Below are 17211 nucleotides of genomic sequence, written 5' to 3' on the forward strand. Positions count from 1 at the left end.
TTAAGTAAAAATATGAGGATACCTAACATTCACAGTTGGCATTGAACAATGTTGGCTGGAACCCACAAACAACTGTATTCTTCTTGCTTCTTAGAGAAGAGTCTAATATTCTAGTTCCATGCCATGAATCTCTTTAATTGTAATGAGTATGGGTGATTCAACCACAATTTGAACAGTGCTGAGCTCCAAGGAAATATTTGGAATACATGTATTATATTAATTTAACTTTAATAGATCCCATCCTGCTTTATGACATCCTTGTTCTCCTTGAAAAATAAATATAAGACAATTTTGAACAAAGGTGTGCGTGTGTGTGTCTGTATATGGGTCTGTGTGTATTTGTTTATAAAAACCTTCATTGGGAGGCAAGGGCTTTATCCTATATAATAAAAGCATAATATGCAAATCGACCAAATGGCCAAAAAGCAGAATGGCTGAGCAGCGTAATGACCATCCAGACAATCCTCTGGACGACCATCTGGGACCACACTATGACACCCACTGGTGCCAGGCCAGCCAAGGTGGGTACGACGTGATTTGTTGGGGCCTGGCCATTGTCCCATGATTGCCCCACAGAGGGAGGCCCAGGCCACTGACCAGCAGGCTGCAGCAGTTGGCTGGGGCCTCCCTCTGGGAGGGAAGCTCAGGTCCCAAGTGCCAGTGGGTGGAGGGAAGCTCAGGTGCTGGCGGCTGGGGGGAAGGAAGGCCTACTCTTGCATGAATTTTCTGCATTGGGCCTCTAGTGTAATTAATAACAGGCAACACTTACACTGCACTTGTTACTTGTACTGTTCTCTCTCTCACACAGTGTAGAAAATAATATATATAAATATATATTTTATATATATATGTGTGTGTGTGTGTATATATATATATATATATATATATATATATATATATATATATATATTTATACACACACTAGAGGCCTGGTGCACAAATATATATATATATACTAGAGGCCTGGTGCACGAAACTTGTGCATGGGGTGGGGTGGTGTCCATCAGCCCAGCCTGCACCCTCTCCAATCTGGGACCCTCGGGGGATGTCCGACTGCCGGTTTAGTCCCGATCATTGGGACTAAACCGGCAGTCGGACATCCCTCTCGCAATCCAGGACTTCTGGCTCCTAACCACTCTGCCTGCCTGCCTGATCGCCCCTAACTGCTCACCTGCCTGCCTGATTGCCCCTAACCACTCTGCCTGCCTCATCACCCCTAACCACTTGCCTGCCTGCCTGATTGCCCCTAACCACTTGCCTGCCTGCCTGATTGCCCCTAACTGTTTGCCTGTCTGCCTGATCACTCTTAACCACTCTGCCTGCCTGTCTGATCGCCCTTAATCACTCACCTGCCTGCCTCATCACCCTTAACTGCTCACCTGCCTGCCTGATCACTCCTAACCGCCTCTGCCTTGGCCCCACCACGGTGGCTTCGTCTGGAAGGTCATTCAGCTGTCCAGTCAAATTAGCATATTATGCTTTTATTATTATAGATGACTATCCAGCTATTTGAGCACCATTTATGGAAGAGGCTATCTTTAATCTATTGAATATTCTTGGCTCCCTTGTCATATAAGCTGACAGTATATGCTTGGGTCTATTTCGGGGCTCTCCATTCTGTTCTATTGCTCTATATGTCCTTTTTTTTTTTTTTTTGCCAGTACTATAACTTTTGATGACTATCATTATGTGGTATAGCTTGAAATCAGGAAGTATAATAATATTTCCTGTTTTATTATTCTTTTTCAGGATTTCTTTGGCTATTTGAGGTCTTTTGTGGTTCCATATAAATTTTAGGTGTATTTTTTTCTACTTCTGTAAAAAATACCATTGGACTCTTGTTAGGGATTGCACCGATGGCTTTTGGTAATATTGATATTTTATCAATATAAAGTCTTCCAATCCATGAACACAGAATATCTTTCCAGTTATTTGTAACTTCTTTGATTTCTTTCATTATTGTCTTATAGTCTTCAGAATAGCAATTTTTCATCTTACTTTAAATTTCTTTCTAAGTATTTTATTGTGTGTGTGTGTATTTATTTATTTGTTTAGGCTTAAAATGACAGAAATTTATTGGCTTATAGATCTGGAGGCTAGAAATCCAAATCAAAGTGTTGGCAGGTCCATGCTCCCTCTGAAACCTGAAAGAGAGTCCTCCTTTGTCTCCTTCTAGCTTCTGGGAAAACTTCCTAAAATGTTGACAGGAATCTTTGATATTTCATGGTGTGCAGCTGGATAACTCCTGTCTCTGCCTTTGTCTTCACATGGATTCTCTCTTTGTGTCTCTGTGTCTAATGGCTTCCTTCTTTTTTTCAAAAGAATTATTTTTTAACATTTTAAATGTTTAGTTTAAGCATAATTTTACATTGTTTCAGGTGTATAGCATAGAGTATTTTATTGTTTTTGATGCTGTTATAAATCAAATTGATGTCTATTTCTTTTTCAGAAAAATTCATTGTTAGTGTATAGAAATGCAACAGATTTTTGCATGTTAGCTTTGTAGCTTGCAAATTTACTAAATTCATTGATTAGATATAATAATTTTTCAGCTGAGTCTTTAGGATTCTTTCTCTATGAAATCATGTCATCTGCAAATAGAGAAAAATTTACTTCTTCTTTTCCAATTTTGATAACTCTTATTTCTTTATCTTGCCTAATTGCTCTAGCTATGACTTCCAGTTCTTTATTGAATAGTAGTGGTGAGAGTGGGCACCCTTGTCTTGTTCCTGATTTTAGAGAAAAAAACTCAACCTTTCATTCTGAGTATGATGTTAGCTGTGAACTTGTCATATATGGCCTTTATTTTGTTGAGATGAGTTCCTTAGATGCCTAATAAACTAGTATTAAGAGTTTTTACCATGCTGAATTTTATCAAATGCTTTTTCTACATCTTTTAAAATGACCATGTGATTTTTTTCTTTCACTTTGTTAATAAGTTGTATCACATGATTGATTTTCATATGTTGAACTATTCTTGGATCCCAGGGATAAGCACCACTTGATCATGATGAATGATCCCATTAATGAACTGCTGGATTAGGTTTAGTGTCCTATTCTGGTTGTGGTATCAGGATAATTAATGTTGGACTCATAAAATGAGTTTGGGAGTATTCTCTCCTCATTGTTTTTTAAAAGAGTTTGAGAAGGATCATTGTTAATTCATCTTTAAATGTGTGGTATAACTAACTAGCAAAGCCATCTGGTTCTGGGCTTTTCTTCATTTGAAGATGTTTGATTACTGACCCAATCTTCTTATTAGTCGATCTACTTGGATTTTATAATTCTTCCAGATTCATCCTTGGTAAGTTGTATATTTCTAAAAATGTTTCCACTTCTTCCAGTTTGTTAGCATGTAGTTGTCCATACCATTAGGAACTTTTTGTTCATTACGCTACATGTATGGTTTATTTCAAGAATCCACTGAGTTTTGGATGCTTTGGGAATCATGTTTACTCCTGAAAATGTGCAGGCCTGAGGTTTCTGAGAGTTTGGGTCAGTTTAGATCATCTAACCAGGTTATCTGAAAAATAACATGGCCCTTATCATATGGATTCCCTCAGGGACTGGTCATAACAAATATAGTTTTCTAAGAGAACCTTAGGTTGAATTAATTGAGAATGTAATGAATATTATTATAGGCAAAGCCTAGTGTTAGGCATAAACTATTTCCTTTTTAGGATGTCTCATTTTACTCAGAATATGTGAAAGTACTAACTAAGCCTTATAGCCTCTTGTGCCTATTAAAAGTTGAGAGTGTTCAAGCTGACTATTATGGTACATGAGCTTTCAGTTGATGCTAACAGGGAATACTGTTCAGTTTTCTAAGTTTCCTAAGCTGAAATCCTATAGAAATATGATGTAAGCAATTGCTGCTCCCAGGATTTCTGCCTGGGATATTCTAATTATACCCAAATCCCCATTATGACTATACTTCAGTTAATTCCTACTTACGTATTAAGACCCCAGACCCAAGTATTGACTTTTTATAAAGCTCTGATTCCTCCAGGAATTGTTATTTTTACCCCTTGCATCTATACCACTTTGCATAGATCTCTTTCTACTCATACTTCCTCAGAGAAATCAGATAATAGGAAATCTGTCATTTCCTTCTGTATATTCCCAATGTTTGTGATAACTTAATGGTATTGAATAGCAGTTTTGTTCAAAGTCATGAAGCAGGGTTTAGTCAACTACTACATACTACTTTTAGTCAAAGAGATGGATACATTTCCATGTACAATATGGAACTTTTACTAATCTTAATGCTTAATTGCTTAAGACACTCTGGATAAATAGCAGCAGTTTTCATAGGAAGTTGTTGACTTACCTTACTTGAATTGTGGTCCACATTAAAAGTGGCAATTGCATCCTCTGTCTTTTTCCTCCCAGATTTGGTTATTACATATTCAGCAAGTTTGTTTGCTAAATAGGTCTTTCCAGTACCACTAGGTCCTGAGAGTATAATTCTGTGATGCTCCATCAACAAGTTAAAGTACCTTTGGGTAATTGGTTTAGGAATTAGTGTATCAAAAACAAAACTGTCCAAACTGTTTTCTTCTACCCCTGAAGGAAGAAACAAAGGGAACAGCTTGCCTTATTGTTCTTACACAAGCTAGAATTTAAAATATAGTGTCAACTGCCAACAAAGCTTTGTTATTCATAGCAAAGGAGTCCTTGCAAAACACTTTCCTTGATACTTGTATCCCACGAACATATGCTGCCATTTTAAGACAGAAAACATCAGTAGTAAGGCAGAATGAACATGCAAAAGAAAGCAAGCCCTTTCCTTTGTTCAGGCTTCCTTCCACTGTCTACTTCATGCTTCCCGCTTAAGTTTCCAGAAAGAAATGGAAGCATTACTATAAATTCTATTCTAAAACCTCCTTCCCTTTGAAGGTGGTAGTTTTGTTAAGAATAAATGTAAAGACTAAAATACAAAATACGTATGTGTGTATGTTCTTCCCTTTCTCTTCCTGTTTCTCCTCTGTATTTTCATTTAGCTCTCATTACACACCCCAGCTGTACAGCCACGTAAGCTTTTGGAAAACACAAATTGTGATATTTAGCAAGGACTTAAGTAGAGAAACAGTATCTCCTTTTTACTTACTCAATTACCTTAATCATAAAATCAAATATTGACACATTTCTATTAATTCTATTAATTCATAGTTTATATAGATGTACCCTGAGTTTTTAACATGTATGAAAAAGAAATTATGGAGAAAAGCATAATTTAGATATTCTATTTGCCTATAATTAATCACATTATCCAAAGCAAAGAAAACAATTCCTCACTCTTGATTATGAACTTCCATTCTCTATCCCCAGGGGTATTTATTGGGTACACATATTTTAAAATCAGAAATGTAGTGATGAATACATTACTTTAGAGCATATAATACATGTTTTGAATCTTCCCAATGTGAAAGATGGTAATAGAAGAAACCTAGAAACTTGAAATTCCCTAAATCACATTCCTTTTTTTGTAAGTCCTGGAGAATTTTTAAAATTACAGTCCAAGTTTCACATTCTCAAATCCAAAGGATTTTATTTACATGGATTTTTAGTGTTTTAAGTAGGATTTCTGTGTTTAAAATGTAAATACAGTTCATTTCATACCAAAACTATCAAAGTAGTTAACATAGTTTTCAATATGAAAATATGAAGGAAAACTGGAAAAAAAAAAGCAATGTTGGTAAAAAAAAAAATACAATGTGCTTTTCCTTTCCTTTTGATTTTTACCTTTCAGGTTCACAGTGATGATGTTATTATCTCCAACAAGGTATCCACAAGGCAGCAACTCAGGCACTTCTAGACTATGGGATCTAATTAAATCCCCTATGCAGTAGCTAGCAATGCAGTCAGAGCTCAGACCAAGGCTAGCAGATGTATCAATTCGAAACACATATTCCTAAATGGTACACACAAAAACAGGAAAGTCAAAACTGAGGTTCGACTCATCTACAAAAAAAAAAAAAAATACAAAACTCATGGGGATATGAAACTATCTGTCAAGAATTTTAGAAATGGGTAATATAAAAACTAGGTTAGATAGAAAGTTTTCCTTGATATTTGAAATGAAGGAGAGTAAAAGCAAATATATCTAAGCTATTAAAGCTAAGGGACATATCCAAAATGAAACACATCTGAAAATTAATATCAAGATATTTTGCACAATTTACCTTAAAGAGACGTCTAATTACACCATCTAAGACATCCCACTTGGTTTTTCCACTAACACCAATGGATCCTATCAAATACGCCTGAGACTTCTGGTCCTAAATAAGAACAAAATAAAACAAGATAAAAACCCAACTGTGTGTCTTGTCTTATTACTACATTTTCTATTAAATGTATTGATGTAGTGATGGGTAAGACTAATATATTTATTAAGCCTATGGATTTTATAGTAACAGATACACACAGTGGATTATGTAAAATAAAATACACCCCAACAAACTAAGCAACCAACCAAAGAAAGAAAGAAACTGCAATAGCAACAAAAACAAATAGGAGATTAGATGAAACGATATGGTCAAGGAAAACGGATTCATGACCTGTTCAGTAGAAGGGAAAGGGCCAGGAGAGAATAGTCTTCCGTTTTAATGCAGAGGGTGCATTCCTGGAGAGAAGCAGCTTGGTAGGAAGGAAATGGTGATAGAGATGGAACAGAACTATATCATATGAGTCCTAGAACTTCATCTTACTATTTTTGTGATTTTATCTTTGTTAAGCTTTTTTAAAAGTTATTCACTTAGATATCTTTAAAATGTAATCTAGCTTTAAAAATAAATTTTCCATGGTAGTATTGCATTCAATACTTACAAAACAGGTCCCATTTTGAATTTATCAGAATATTCATGATTTCAAAGGACTTGCAGGGGATGTATAGGACTCATTTTGGCAAGCAAAGAATCCCTTTACAATATAAACAATGGTCCCAAATTTATCATTTTTGTGGGATGGGATTTCGAGAAATTTCTACATATATTGGAAAAGTAAGCAATTCAAGGTTTATAGTCTAATTGGATCCTCTTTCATGACAAATGGTTATGTGAAATAGTGATCATGACACCAGTAGATAGAATTAAATAGCATATAGATTACAATCTTGGGTCTAGTCACCAACTGCATACTCCCTAAGATGTGGTCAAATAATAACTGAGTCAGGTATTAGAAGACATGGATTCTACAACATACAACATCTACCACATAATTAATAAATATGACCACAGGTGAATCACTTAGTCAGCTCAGAGCTCCAATTTCTTCATCAGTAACATTTAACTCTATGAGGGTGATTATCACCATTATTTAGATATAAGCTGATTAAGAAGCCAATACCTTTAACATAAAAAGTGGAGAAATTCACAGCAAAACCACTGTGATTTTTTTTTCTTTTTTACTACTATTATGGATCAAATGTTGGCGTTCTTCTCCACACAGCCCCAAAATTTATGTTAAAACCATAACCCCCAATGTGATAGTATCTGGAGATGGAAACTTTAGGAGGTAATTAGAGTTAGATTAGGCCATTGAAGTAGGCCTTTCATGACGGAATTAATGGTCTTATAAATAGGGGAAGAGATCTCTCTCTCCTCTAGTACACATACTGAAGAAAGGCCATGTGAGGACACTGGGAGAAGGTGGAGGTGTACAACTTGAGGAGCGAGCCCTCATCAGGAATTGAATCAACCGGCACCTTGATTTTGGACTGCAAAACTGTGAGAAAGTAAATTCTGCTGTTGAAGTCACCCAATCTCTATTATTTTGTTACAGCAGTCCAAGAAGACTAAGACAACTACTTTCAATTTTCAAAGACACTGTCTTTTAGAATTCTTCTGAAAAAGAAAACTTGTTTTCCAGTGTTATTGTAACCCAGTCAAAATGGACACGGATACAATCCTATATAACAGAGAGTTAACATGCTAATTAGACCAGACGGCGGAACCATCTTCTGGAACGACCTGCCTGAATGACCAGAGAGTGGGGGTTGCGGGGGGCAAGGCCAGCAAGCCTGCACTGCCAGGCGAGCCATGGCAGTCCCGGCACCCCCTCTTCCACAGAGGCGGTGGGAGAAGGGGCTGTGCCATCTTGGTCCTTGCACAGAGCCTTCCGCAGAGGTGGCTGCAGGGGAGCGGACCTAAGCCATAGCCGGACATCCCCTGAGGGCTCCCGGGCTGCCAGAGGGATGTCTGACTGCCAGCTTAGGCCCGATCCCCTGGGGAGCAGGCTTAAGCTGGCAGGTGGACCTCCCCTGAGGGGTCCCAGACTGCGAGAGGGTACAGGCCAGGTGAGGGACCCCCGAGTGCATAAATTTTTCATGCACCAGGCCTCTAGTGCTTTTAACTTAGAGGCAGTTTAAAATTCACTGAGATTATTATAGTCTTTCACTGTAAGACCCACTTCAGAAAATCAGGCCCATATCTGCAGCTAAAGCAGAAAGTTTATTCTTGGGATGTTTGATCAGTATAAAAATTCTCACTTTCTTTAAAAATTTAAATAGTTCCATTATTTAAAAATTCTGAAGCACTTTTTGTTTTACTGTTTGATCAAAAAGGACTAGATTCTTACAAATTTGTATTCTTGGCCACTCAAATACATTTTCAGCTTGAAATATTATTTTTAGTTTTAAGAACAGGCTAGAGTCAGAATGACATTGTCAATTTGTAGTCAATATTTGATTCCAGAAAAAATAAAATATTTGCCTTATCAGCTAAGGCCTTGCTTCAAAATGTTACATACAAGTAGTACCAATAGAACTTATCATACTGAGTTCAGTAGAATATGTCTTTCCAGTGTCTAGGATACTTATATACTTACTAGAGGCCTGGTGCATGGATTCGTGCACTGGTGGGGTCCCTCAGCCTGGCCTGTGCCCTCTCACCAGCCAGGCATCAGGCCAAAACCAGCAGTCTGACATCCCCCAAGAGATGTAGTAGTGCACGAAGTGGCAGGCAGCTGGGGAGGAGCCTGAGCCTGGGCTGGGTGCTCTCACTCATCCTGGCCCCACTGCTCCTGCTGCCACCACCACTCGTTAAGCTCACTGAGAGGCACTCCCGCTGTGGGAGCACATTGACCACCAGGGGGCAGCTCCTGCATTGAGCGTCTCCCCCCTGGTGGTCAGTGCTACCGGTCAAACTGCTGACCAGTCGAATGGTCAACCGGTCACTTAGGGTTTTATATATATAGATAGTCTCTTTGCAGAAAGGCCAAATTGATAGCTATAGCAACATGTTACTGAACATCATAAAGATCACCTGTATTCTAAAAGTGAAACCTGATGGATATTTTAGAATATTTCATTTTATTTGAATGTTTATGACAAAGAAAGCAACTTTTTTTTTTAAGTTCTAGAAATGAGGGTCTCTGACAATCAGTGAGGATTCAGTGAGTGGACGTGACATACTGAGACATAGGTTTACCTATACGATGGTGTCATTTCTTTCCAGTCCTTAATTTTTCTGCTTCTATACATATTAAGGTAATGCCAAGACAAACACTGCTAATAATATGTTAATCAGAACCAATATTCAAATACAAAATACAGTTGATTCATGGTCATTCTCAGCCTTTAGAAATAAAGGACTTAAGATTAAAGAAATACCTTTGCATGACCGTAGCCCTTGCTTATGGAGACTATAATTTTCACACTGCGTCCATCTTTATGTCCACTTGCATCACCAGCATCATCTAGCAAAATATCTACCAAATTAAAAACACAGAGACACACATAATGTAAAATCACGTTAGCTCAATTTGTCTGTTACCATGGTTTTCTCCCTCAGTTAGTTTTATGGGACTAGTTAGCTTTTCTGTTTCCCAAATTAGCCTGATTGGCTTAAAAATCTTAGCCCTTAAGAAGCTGAATTACTGTGGTTGGGTTAAAGTTTTTAGTCTAAGATTTTATTTCAGCTTCCAAATATCTTCACCCAAGTGCTGGGCCATGGCCTTTAGATGAGGAAATGAGGGGTTTCCTTTTCCATTACACACTGGTCCGAGGAACCGGCATAATATTCAGTTACCATTATAACTGTGACAAACTGAAAAGCAATCTGATTTTTCAATCCAATATAAAGTATCCAAGCTCAATATCCATACAATTTATGAATGCAAAGGTTCAGAGATTGACTGTCAGCTGAAATTATTTTCAAGCATTTGGCACGTATCCAGCTATCACTGCTTACCTTGCATCTATAATTATGATACTGTGATTGAATTTCAACTATGGCATTATACTTACCTTCAAAAATATATTAATTATCACTCCCCTGTACTCTTTATGCTTATCATTTCAAAACCAGCATATTATTTTTAGTAATCAGCTAAGAGTTACAGAAACATGATAATGCTAGCTAACCTTTAAAGCGCCAGTCCTTAAATACGATTAAAGATAATTTTCAAAATATATGAGATTAATGTCTAATTTGGAGAATTATTAAGGCAAACTATCCCAAATATATGTTTTCCTTTGACAATGATGTTATTATAGAGCCATATTTAATATGAAGATAGTCTTCTGTGGACGAAGAAAACTCAGTTATGTGCTGAAGAGCACATGTGTCTGGTGACAGGAGGATTCAACTGCTCTGACGGTAATTTTATAGAAACAAGGGCTGCCATCGTACCACCATAGAATCAATAATTTAATAAAATAGCTTCTGAAAATGGAATGGTTCCATTATCTCAATAATGAGGAATATGCAACTTTGCAAAGGAAGGAGAAAAAAAAAATCCCTTAAGACCATAATAAAAAAGTAGCATTCAGAATTTGAAGAATATGAAGAGTTTTGCTGGAATTTTTTTATTTTTTTAAATTTTTATTGGAGAGAGAGAGAGACAGAGAGAGAGAGAGAGAGAGAGAGATTTGTTGTTCCACTTACTTATGCATTCATTGGTTGATTCTTGTATGTGCCTAGATGGGGGATCGAACTGGAAACCATTAGAGCATTTCGGCAGAATGCTCTAACCAACTGAGCTACCCAGACAGGGCTAGAAGTTTTTTAATCATCAAAGACTATCTCCCTTACTGGAATTTAATTATTTTACCAGATTACCATTCTCATAGTCTCTCACTTTTTCACCTATCCCACTAAAAAAATAAAACTCTTCCTTAAGTGTCATCTTAATTCTCTTGCTCCTTTTCTCAGAAGTTTACAGTGGCTCACTAATAGCTGTTCACACCTAAATTTCTCATAATTCATGACCAAATTAACTTTTTAGTACTTTGCTCAATTATTTATAAATGTTGATAAATATGCAAAAATATTGATTACACATAAAATATATCAGAAACTGTGCTGGGGACTGGAAATAAATACCAAGGTGAGAATGTATACTACAAAAGTATGCAAGATAATTTCATAATGTGCTAAGTGCAAGAAATGAAAGGCATAGGGTAGTGAAATAGAGTAAGCGAAGGGAGCTTTCTCTAGACAGAAAGGTAATCTTGGAAGGCTTCCTGGCAGAGGAGGTGTTTAAGGCTAAGATCAGGAGGCTGAGAAGTGCTATGCAAATGAAGACCTAGGAAAAGAGGTCCAGTCAACAAAAACAAATTCAAAAGTCTTGATGAATGAGCTAGATGTTTTCAAGGAATGGATAAATATTTGGGATGGCAGGAATGTAAAGACTAAGGAGTGGGGAATGCATGAAAGGATGTAAGGGCCAGCTCATGTATGACCTAATAGTCCATAATAAGGAGTTTCATCTGATTTCTGATCTATTTGTCTGCTCCAGTTTGCCTTAGAGCAGTGGTCAGCAAACTGTGGCTCATGAGCCGCGGTTTGCCACTCTGTTGACTAATGAGTTTGCCGACCACTGCCTTAGAGGATGTTATTCATTTTATATCATGCTTACTCTTAAAAAATAGACTTAAAATATAAAATGTCTCAGCAGTAGGGTAAATATTTGTCAAAAAGTGACTAATTATTCTTGGCTCTCACATATGTGGCTATTTAAAGCATATTGGTTAAAATCTCAGGCACTAGATTCATCCAAACTTGGGTTCAAATATTAGCTCTGCCACTTACTAGGTGCGTGATCTTCAACAAATTATTATAGTCACTTTCCTAAGTCTTCATTTCCTTATCTGTACAATGGGGTTCAAATAGCATCTGTTTCATAGGGTTACTGAGAGCATAAGAGATAATACTTTTAAAGCCCTTTATTCTCAGTATTTAATAATTTTTAAAAAATTGATTTCAGAAAGAGGAAAAGAGAGGGAGAGATAGATAGAAAAAACAATGATGAGAGCGAATCATCAACTGGCTGCCTCCTATTGGGGATTGAGTCCCAATCCGGGCATGTGCCCTGACCAGGAATCAAACTGTGACATCCTGATTCATGAGTCAATGCTCAACCACTGAGCCACACCGGCCAGGAGTATAAATTTAGCTGTTCTATTATTACTTTTCTCCATGTGTTTTTTCTAACTATTTCTATTGATGCTAAGAGGAGCATATCATGATTCCTATTCCCAGTATATGTTAGGCTGACCACTTGAAGAAAGAACTCTGAGAAAAAACAAAATTCATCAAGGTTAAGGGTCCTCTGTAGTTTATTTTTATGGAAAATTAGTTATGGTCCTCTGTAAACATTTTGAGGGAAGAATAAAAAGATCTGTCATTCTGATTATAATAAAGTGAAATTTTGAAAAAAATAACAAAAAGCCTTTGAAACTTCTGTCTTTACTGGATGTATGGAACCTGTGGTATGTTTCAAGAACTGGGCATTTGTCAATGATATATCTACATCCTTCTATATCCTTCTATATCTACATCCTTCTTTTTAAAAAAAAAAATTAATAATGAACCTTAGAAAGTTTTCTGCTAAAATGTCCCAGCCTAGACACATTTCTGATATCCAATGTTGAACTCACTAAGCAAGAGTGAAGGCAACATCAACGAACACAGAAATTCCAAATTTGGTTTCTTTAATTTTATATTTACTCTTTATGAGTTCTAAACATTCCTGGACATGAATTTTAGTTTCATTCTTATATGGCTGTTCTTTCTAAATTAACTTTAATACTAACCTTGCCTTCTTCAAACCTGATCATATTTCCCTAGGAAAAACAAAAACAAAAACTATGTAGTAGGTGGTGAACTCCTACCATTAAACCACCCTGTAAGGAACCAGCCCTGCCTTTCCTTGGGAGTCCAGCCCTGGACACACACAGGCACGGACTGCCATTAGGTGTGGGTCCTGCTTCACTTCCCTGTCAGGTTCATCACCAACAAGCCAACATATAGGATATTCTCAGAATTCTCTGATTTTATATATTTGAAGTTCTTATTCTTTCTTTTTAAGCATCTTTCAAAGAGTGTGGATGAACCTCAGAGACAATTCATATGTTCAAGTTATTACCATATTTCCATAGTTTTATTTTACCTGTTAATTTGCCAGCTCATTTATTATGATTTCTCTCTGTTTTGTCTTGGCTACTAGGATTTGTTTTACATGATGCTTATTTTCAGAATTGTTTTTCTTTCCCCAGTCCCCGCCAAAGGTTATTATAAACACTGTTTTCCTGAATTTCAGGGAGTTCCTACTTGCTTTTTATGAGAAGAAAGCAAGTATGCATTGAGACCATTCAGGGCAGATCTATTAGTAGAATTTTTTTAAATTCTGATATTTTAAAAGGAAGAGATGCAGTTGATTAAAAATGTCATCAATATTAGCATGCGGTGTCTCTGGTTCTCTTCTTCATTTTTGTCATCATCTTCTTCTATATTTTAGTGTAATTTGGGGCAACTCCTGAAGTTTCTCAGTTCTATAAATCCAAAGTTACCCAGGAACATGTATATTATTGATTGTCAAGCGTCACCTGGTGGCTATACTTTGCAATTACCACAGATACACACGTAAATCTTTCCTGAACTAAACCTTATGTGCATAAAATAATTCAATGTCACAGGAACAGTTATATTTTATAACTGACTAGATCATCAGCTATTAAGGCAACCTTGTGTCACATCTTTCTATTTGCAACTGAATGAAACCATACCCTTGTTCCATCATTAGTACCACTGAATATAATAACAGAACATTTAATAGAGCTGAAGATTAAGTGATTAGCATCACTATGTTCTCTCAGCAACATCACGCAAAGTCTTCTAGTCAAATGTAGGAACAGATCCTGATGCCCTTGCAAATGGGCTCTGTACATTCCAAGCACTATAAAATCGCGTGGGGTTATTAGTGTTATATTCATGAGCACTAATGATCATCAAGTTCCTTTATCCTATTACAAATGAGAAAATGGAGAAAATACTTCTCAAAAAGTGATATATAAACCGTATCTCTAAGTCTTTCACTCTTTCCCAGGGAATGTACTTTTAAAACACTAATGAAGTAGAATAGATTTACAAGAGAAAAATAGGACTACTTCTGAGAATTAGAGTGCTTACATTTTAAGAGGGTATGAGTGAGAGTAGTGGTGGGTAAGGTTCTCCAAATTCCAGTATCCGCCACCCCCCCACACCATCACCACCCTGCCCCGGTTGAGTCATAGGAGCACTTTGATTCAGGCAGGTGTGTGCACACAGTCACCTGAGGTAACAGACTCTGTGATGTTCAGATTGTTTAGAGAAAGTCCCAGCGACTGCCGTGAGGATGAGGAGGACGTGCTACTTGAGGATTCTGAGGATGGCCGAGCAGGCTTAGCCGTGTTACCAGTTTCTGCCTTCAGCCGGTCATTTTCAGCCTTCAGTATTTCAATTTCATTCTTTTGTGAAGATGGGAAACATGAAAAAAATTGAACAGGTTTGATTGAGAAAATGGTGTCATCTGTTTTATCAGAGTTAGTTAGATTGTTTACTAAATAAAGCATGCAGTCATATCCTATATAATAAAAGGCTAATATGCAAATTGACCGAACAGCTGAATGACCAGTCGCTATGACACGCACTGACCACCAGGGGGCAGATGCTCAATGCAGCAGCTGCCCCCTGGTGGTCAGTGCACTCCCACAGGGGGAGCACTGCTCAGCCAGAAGCCGGGCTCAGGGCTGACGAGCGCAGAAGCAGTGGCGGGAGCCTCTCTGGCCTCCACAGCAGCACTAAGGACCCCTCAGGGGATGTCCCACTGTGGGGAGCGAGCCTAAGCTGTCAGTCGGACATCCCCGAGGGCTCCTGGACTGTGAGAGGGTGTGGGCATGGATTTCATGCACTGGGCAACTAGTGTTAAATAAACAAATATAAATTATGAAAACAGACTTTCCCCAAAAAAAGGAAAAGTAATATTTTCTTGTCTCTCACATTTATATATTTACAAATATAGACATACTAACCATTAGAATTTCAATAATTATTTTTTGAATATATCAGATGTTTTTAGGATATGGCCTCATTTGAGTTGAGAATACTATAACTGAAGACTTCATAACATTTCCCTTCTTTTATTTTTATCTCTTTTTTACATTTCTCATTTTAAAAGTACTGTTAAAATCTCATAGCAGATGACGTTTGTAACATTCTGAATTCACAGAGTTGAAAATCAAAGCAAAATAATGCAAATAAGGTGATTTCAAATTACTTCAGAATCCTAGCTAACATCTGAAAAAGTTTTTGTTCCTTCAAAATGGGGCATGAGGCTCTCTAAAACAACAAAAGCCTTTTGATGAATATACACAGCGGCAGATGAATCTGCTCAGCAATGAGCTTTCTCCCTCAGTCATCTGCGGTAGCAAGTGATTACTGGTTCACAATAATAAAATGAAAACTTAGTCTGAGCACAGACTGAGTCTGAATTTAGCCCTCAGATGCTTAAAAAAAAACACCAAAAAAAATCAAAAACACAAAAGCTTTGCTTTTACAGATGGCATTCAACATCACTTTTACTTTCAGATTTAGAAAGCTTGAGTTATATTTCTGAGGTTTTCTCATTACTTTTGTTTTTCAGTAGAAAATAGGTAACGGTATTTGAAAGTCAGATTTCAAAAGAGCAGAAAAAAATCCAACATAAAGGCAAATCATGGAAAAGTGAAGAAGGATTATAGCTGTCGCTAAAATCTTAGCTGCCAAGTGCATCCAATCACCTGTAAGTGTACTGAATGGTCTGTGTGTGCAACTGACCAGTTTGTTTTCCCACTTCCAACATCCGAGATTTCTTCGTTTGGTATTAAGAAATAAGTTACAAAGATTGAATAAACAGTACATTTCCATGAAAAGGTGTGTGGTGAGATTTATTTTTGTAAATAACTGAGAGAAGGAAGTAAGCAGTATTGTCCATCCCTCCATGTGTTCCTTGCGTCAGCACTGACCTGCATCCGGTTCATGGCCTCCCGGATCTGATCGAGGTGATGAGCCGAGCTGAGTGCCTCCAGCCGAATGTCTGTTAATTTTAATTCCTTTTCTCTGAGCTCACTCTTCAGCTGCAGAATTATCTCTGCCTCAGCCTCAGTGCATTCACAGATGCTGAAAAAGGAAACAAACACAAATTGGTGGTTGGGGGAAGCTAGCAATGCTTCTCTTGAAGACTGAACTGTAATATTAACCAGCAGGGACAGAAATTATTTGCTGCTGGCAAAACCTAGAGAAAAGGAGAAAGAGTTTTACACACAGTAATACAGTCACAGGTTCACAATTGGAAATAGGAACTATCTTTTTCTTTAACCTTCTCTTCCTATTTTCTGAAGTATGAAAACAGTCTATTATTACTGTATATAAAATGACCCTCAAAAGCCTCTTGTTGCTGAAATTTATAGGCTGCAGAGTTGTAGTGATATTACATTTCATTCTACCCTTTTCCAAGGGACTGAACTCTCTATTTGCAACATATGAAATATTCTTTTTTAAAGAAAAGTTATTATGTTCTTAAAATGTTGATTTCTTGTTTTATGAAATTGTACAAAGAATAACCTTATTTGTCATAATACCATCTTCAAGTTACCATGAAAATTCAATATACATATTGTAGGAAATAAATCAGAGAGATTAGTTTTGAACATGGAAATAATGGATCAGTGTTATATAATCCTCCTGCTAGGCTCAGCTGACTCAGGGGATCACAGCTAATGAAGCTAAATCACAGATTTCAGCCCATAAAAGCAGGCTAGTCGAGGGCTGCTGAAAGGTCATATACATTACATCCTCATTGTTGTTCTGTTATTGTTTTGTGGACACCTTTGTAGAAAATATGTCAAAAGAATTTGTTTTGCAGCTGACACCATTGTCATTTAAAATGTGAGAACTAGGTCACTGATCATAA

The 17211-nt window shown here is 37.1% G+C and overlaps 1 protein-coding gene across 2 annotated transcripts in view; it reads right to left on the reverse strand.

The window, feature by feature from the left end:
- NAV3 (neuron navigator 3) overlaps window positions 1-17211 on the reverse strand; it is a 607457-nt gene that overhangs the window by 24613 nt on the left and 565633 nt on the right. For both annotated transcript variants that reach the window (XM_080659233.1, XM_080659232.1), the window contains 6 exons: window positions 16265-16418; window positions 14554-14728; window positions 9611-9708; window positions 6186-6281; window positions 5746-5914; window positions 4331-4566 (listed from right to left, as the gene is read on the reverse strand). In XM_080659233.1, coding sequence (XP_080515359.1) covers window positions 4331-4566; window positions 5746-5914; window positions 6186-6281; window positions 9611-9708; window positions 14554-14728; window positions 16265-16418 — 928 coding nt within the window. The remainder of the gene's footprint in view (window positions 1-4330; window positions 4567-5745; window positions 5915-6185; window positions 6282-9610; window positions 9709-14553; window positions 14729-16264; window positions 16419-17211) is intronic.

This window comes from Plecotus auritus (assembly GCF_963455305.1).
Source record: "Plecotus auritus genome assembly, chromosome: 3".
Taxonomy (NCBI): Eukaryota; Metazoa; Chordata; class Mammalia; order Chiroptera; family Vespertilionidae; genus Plecotus; species Plecotus auritus.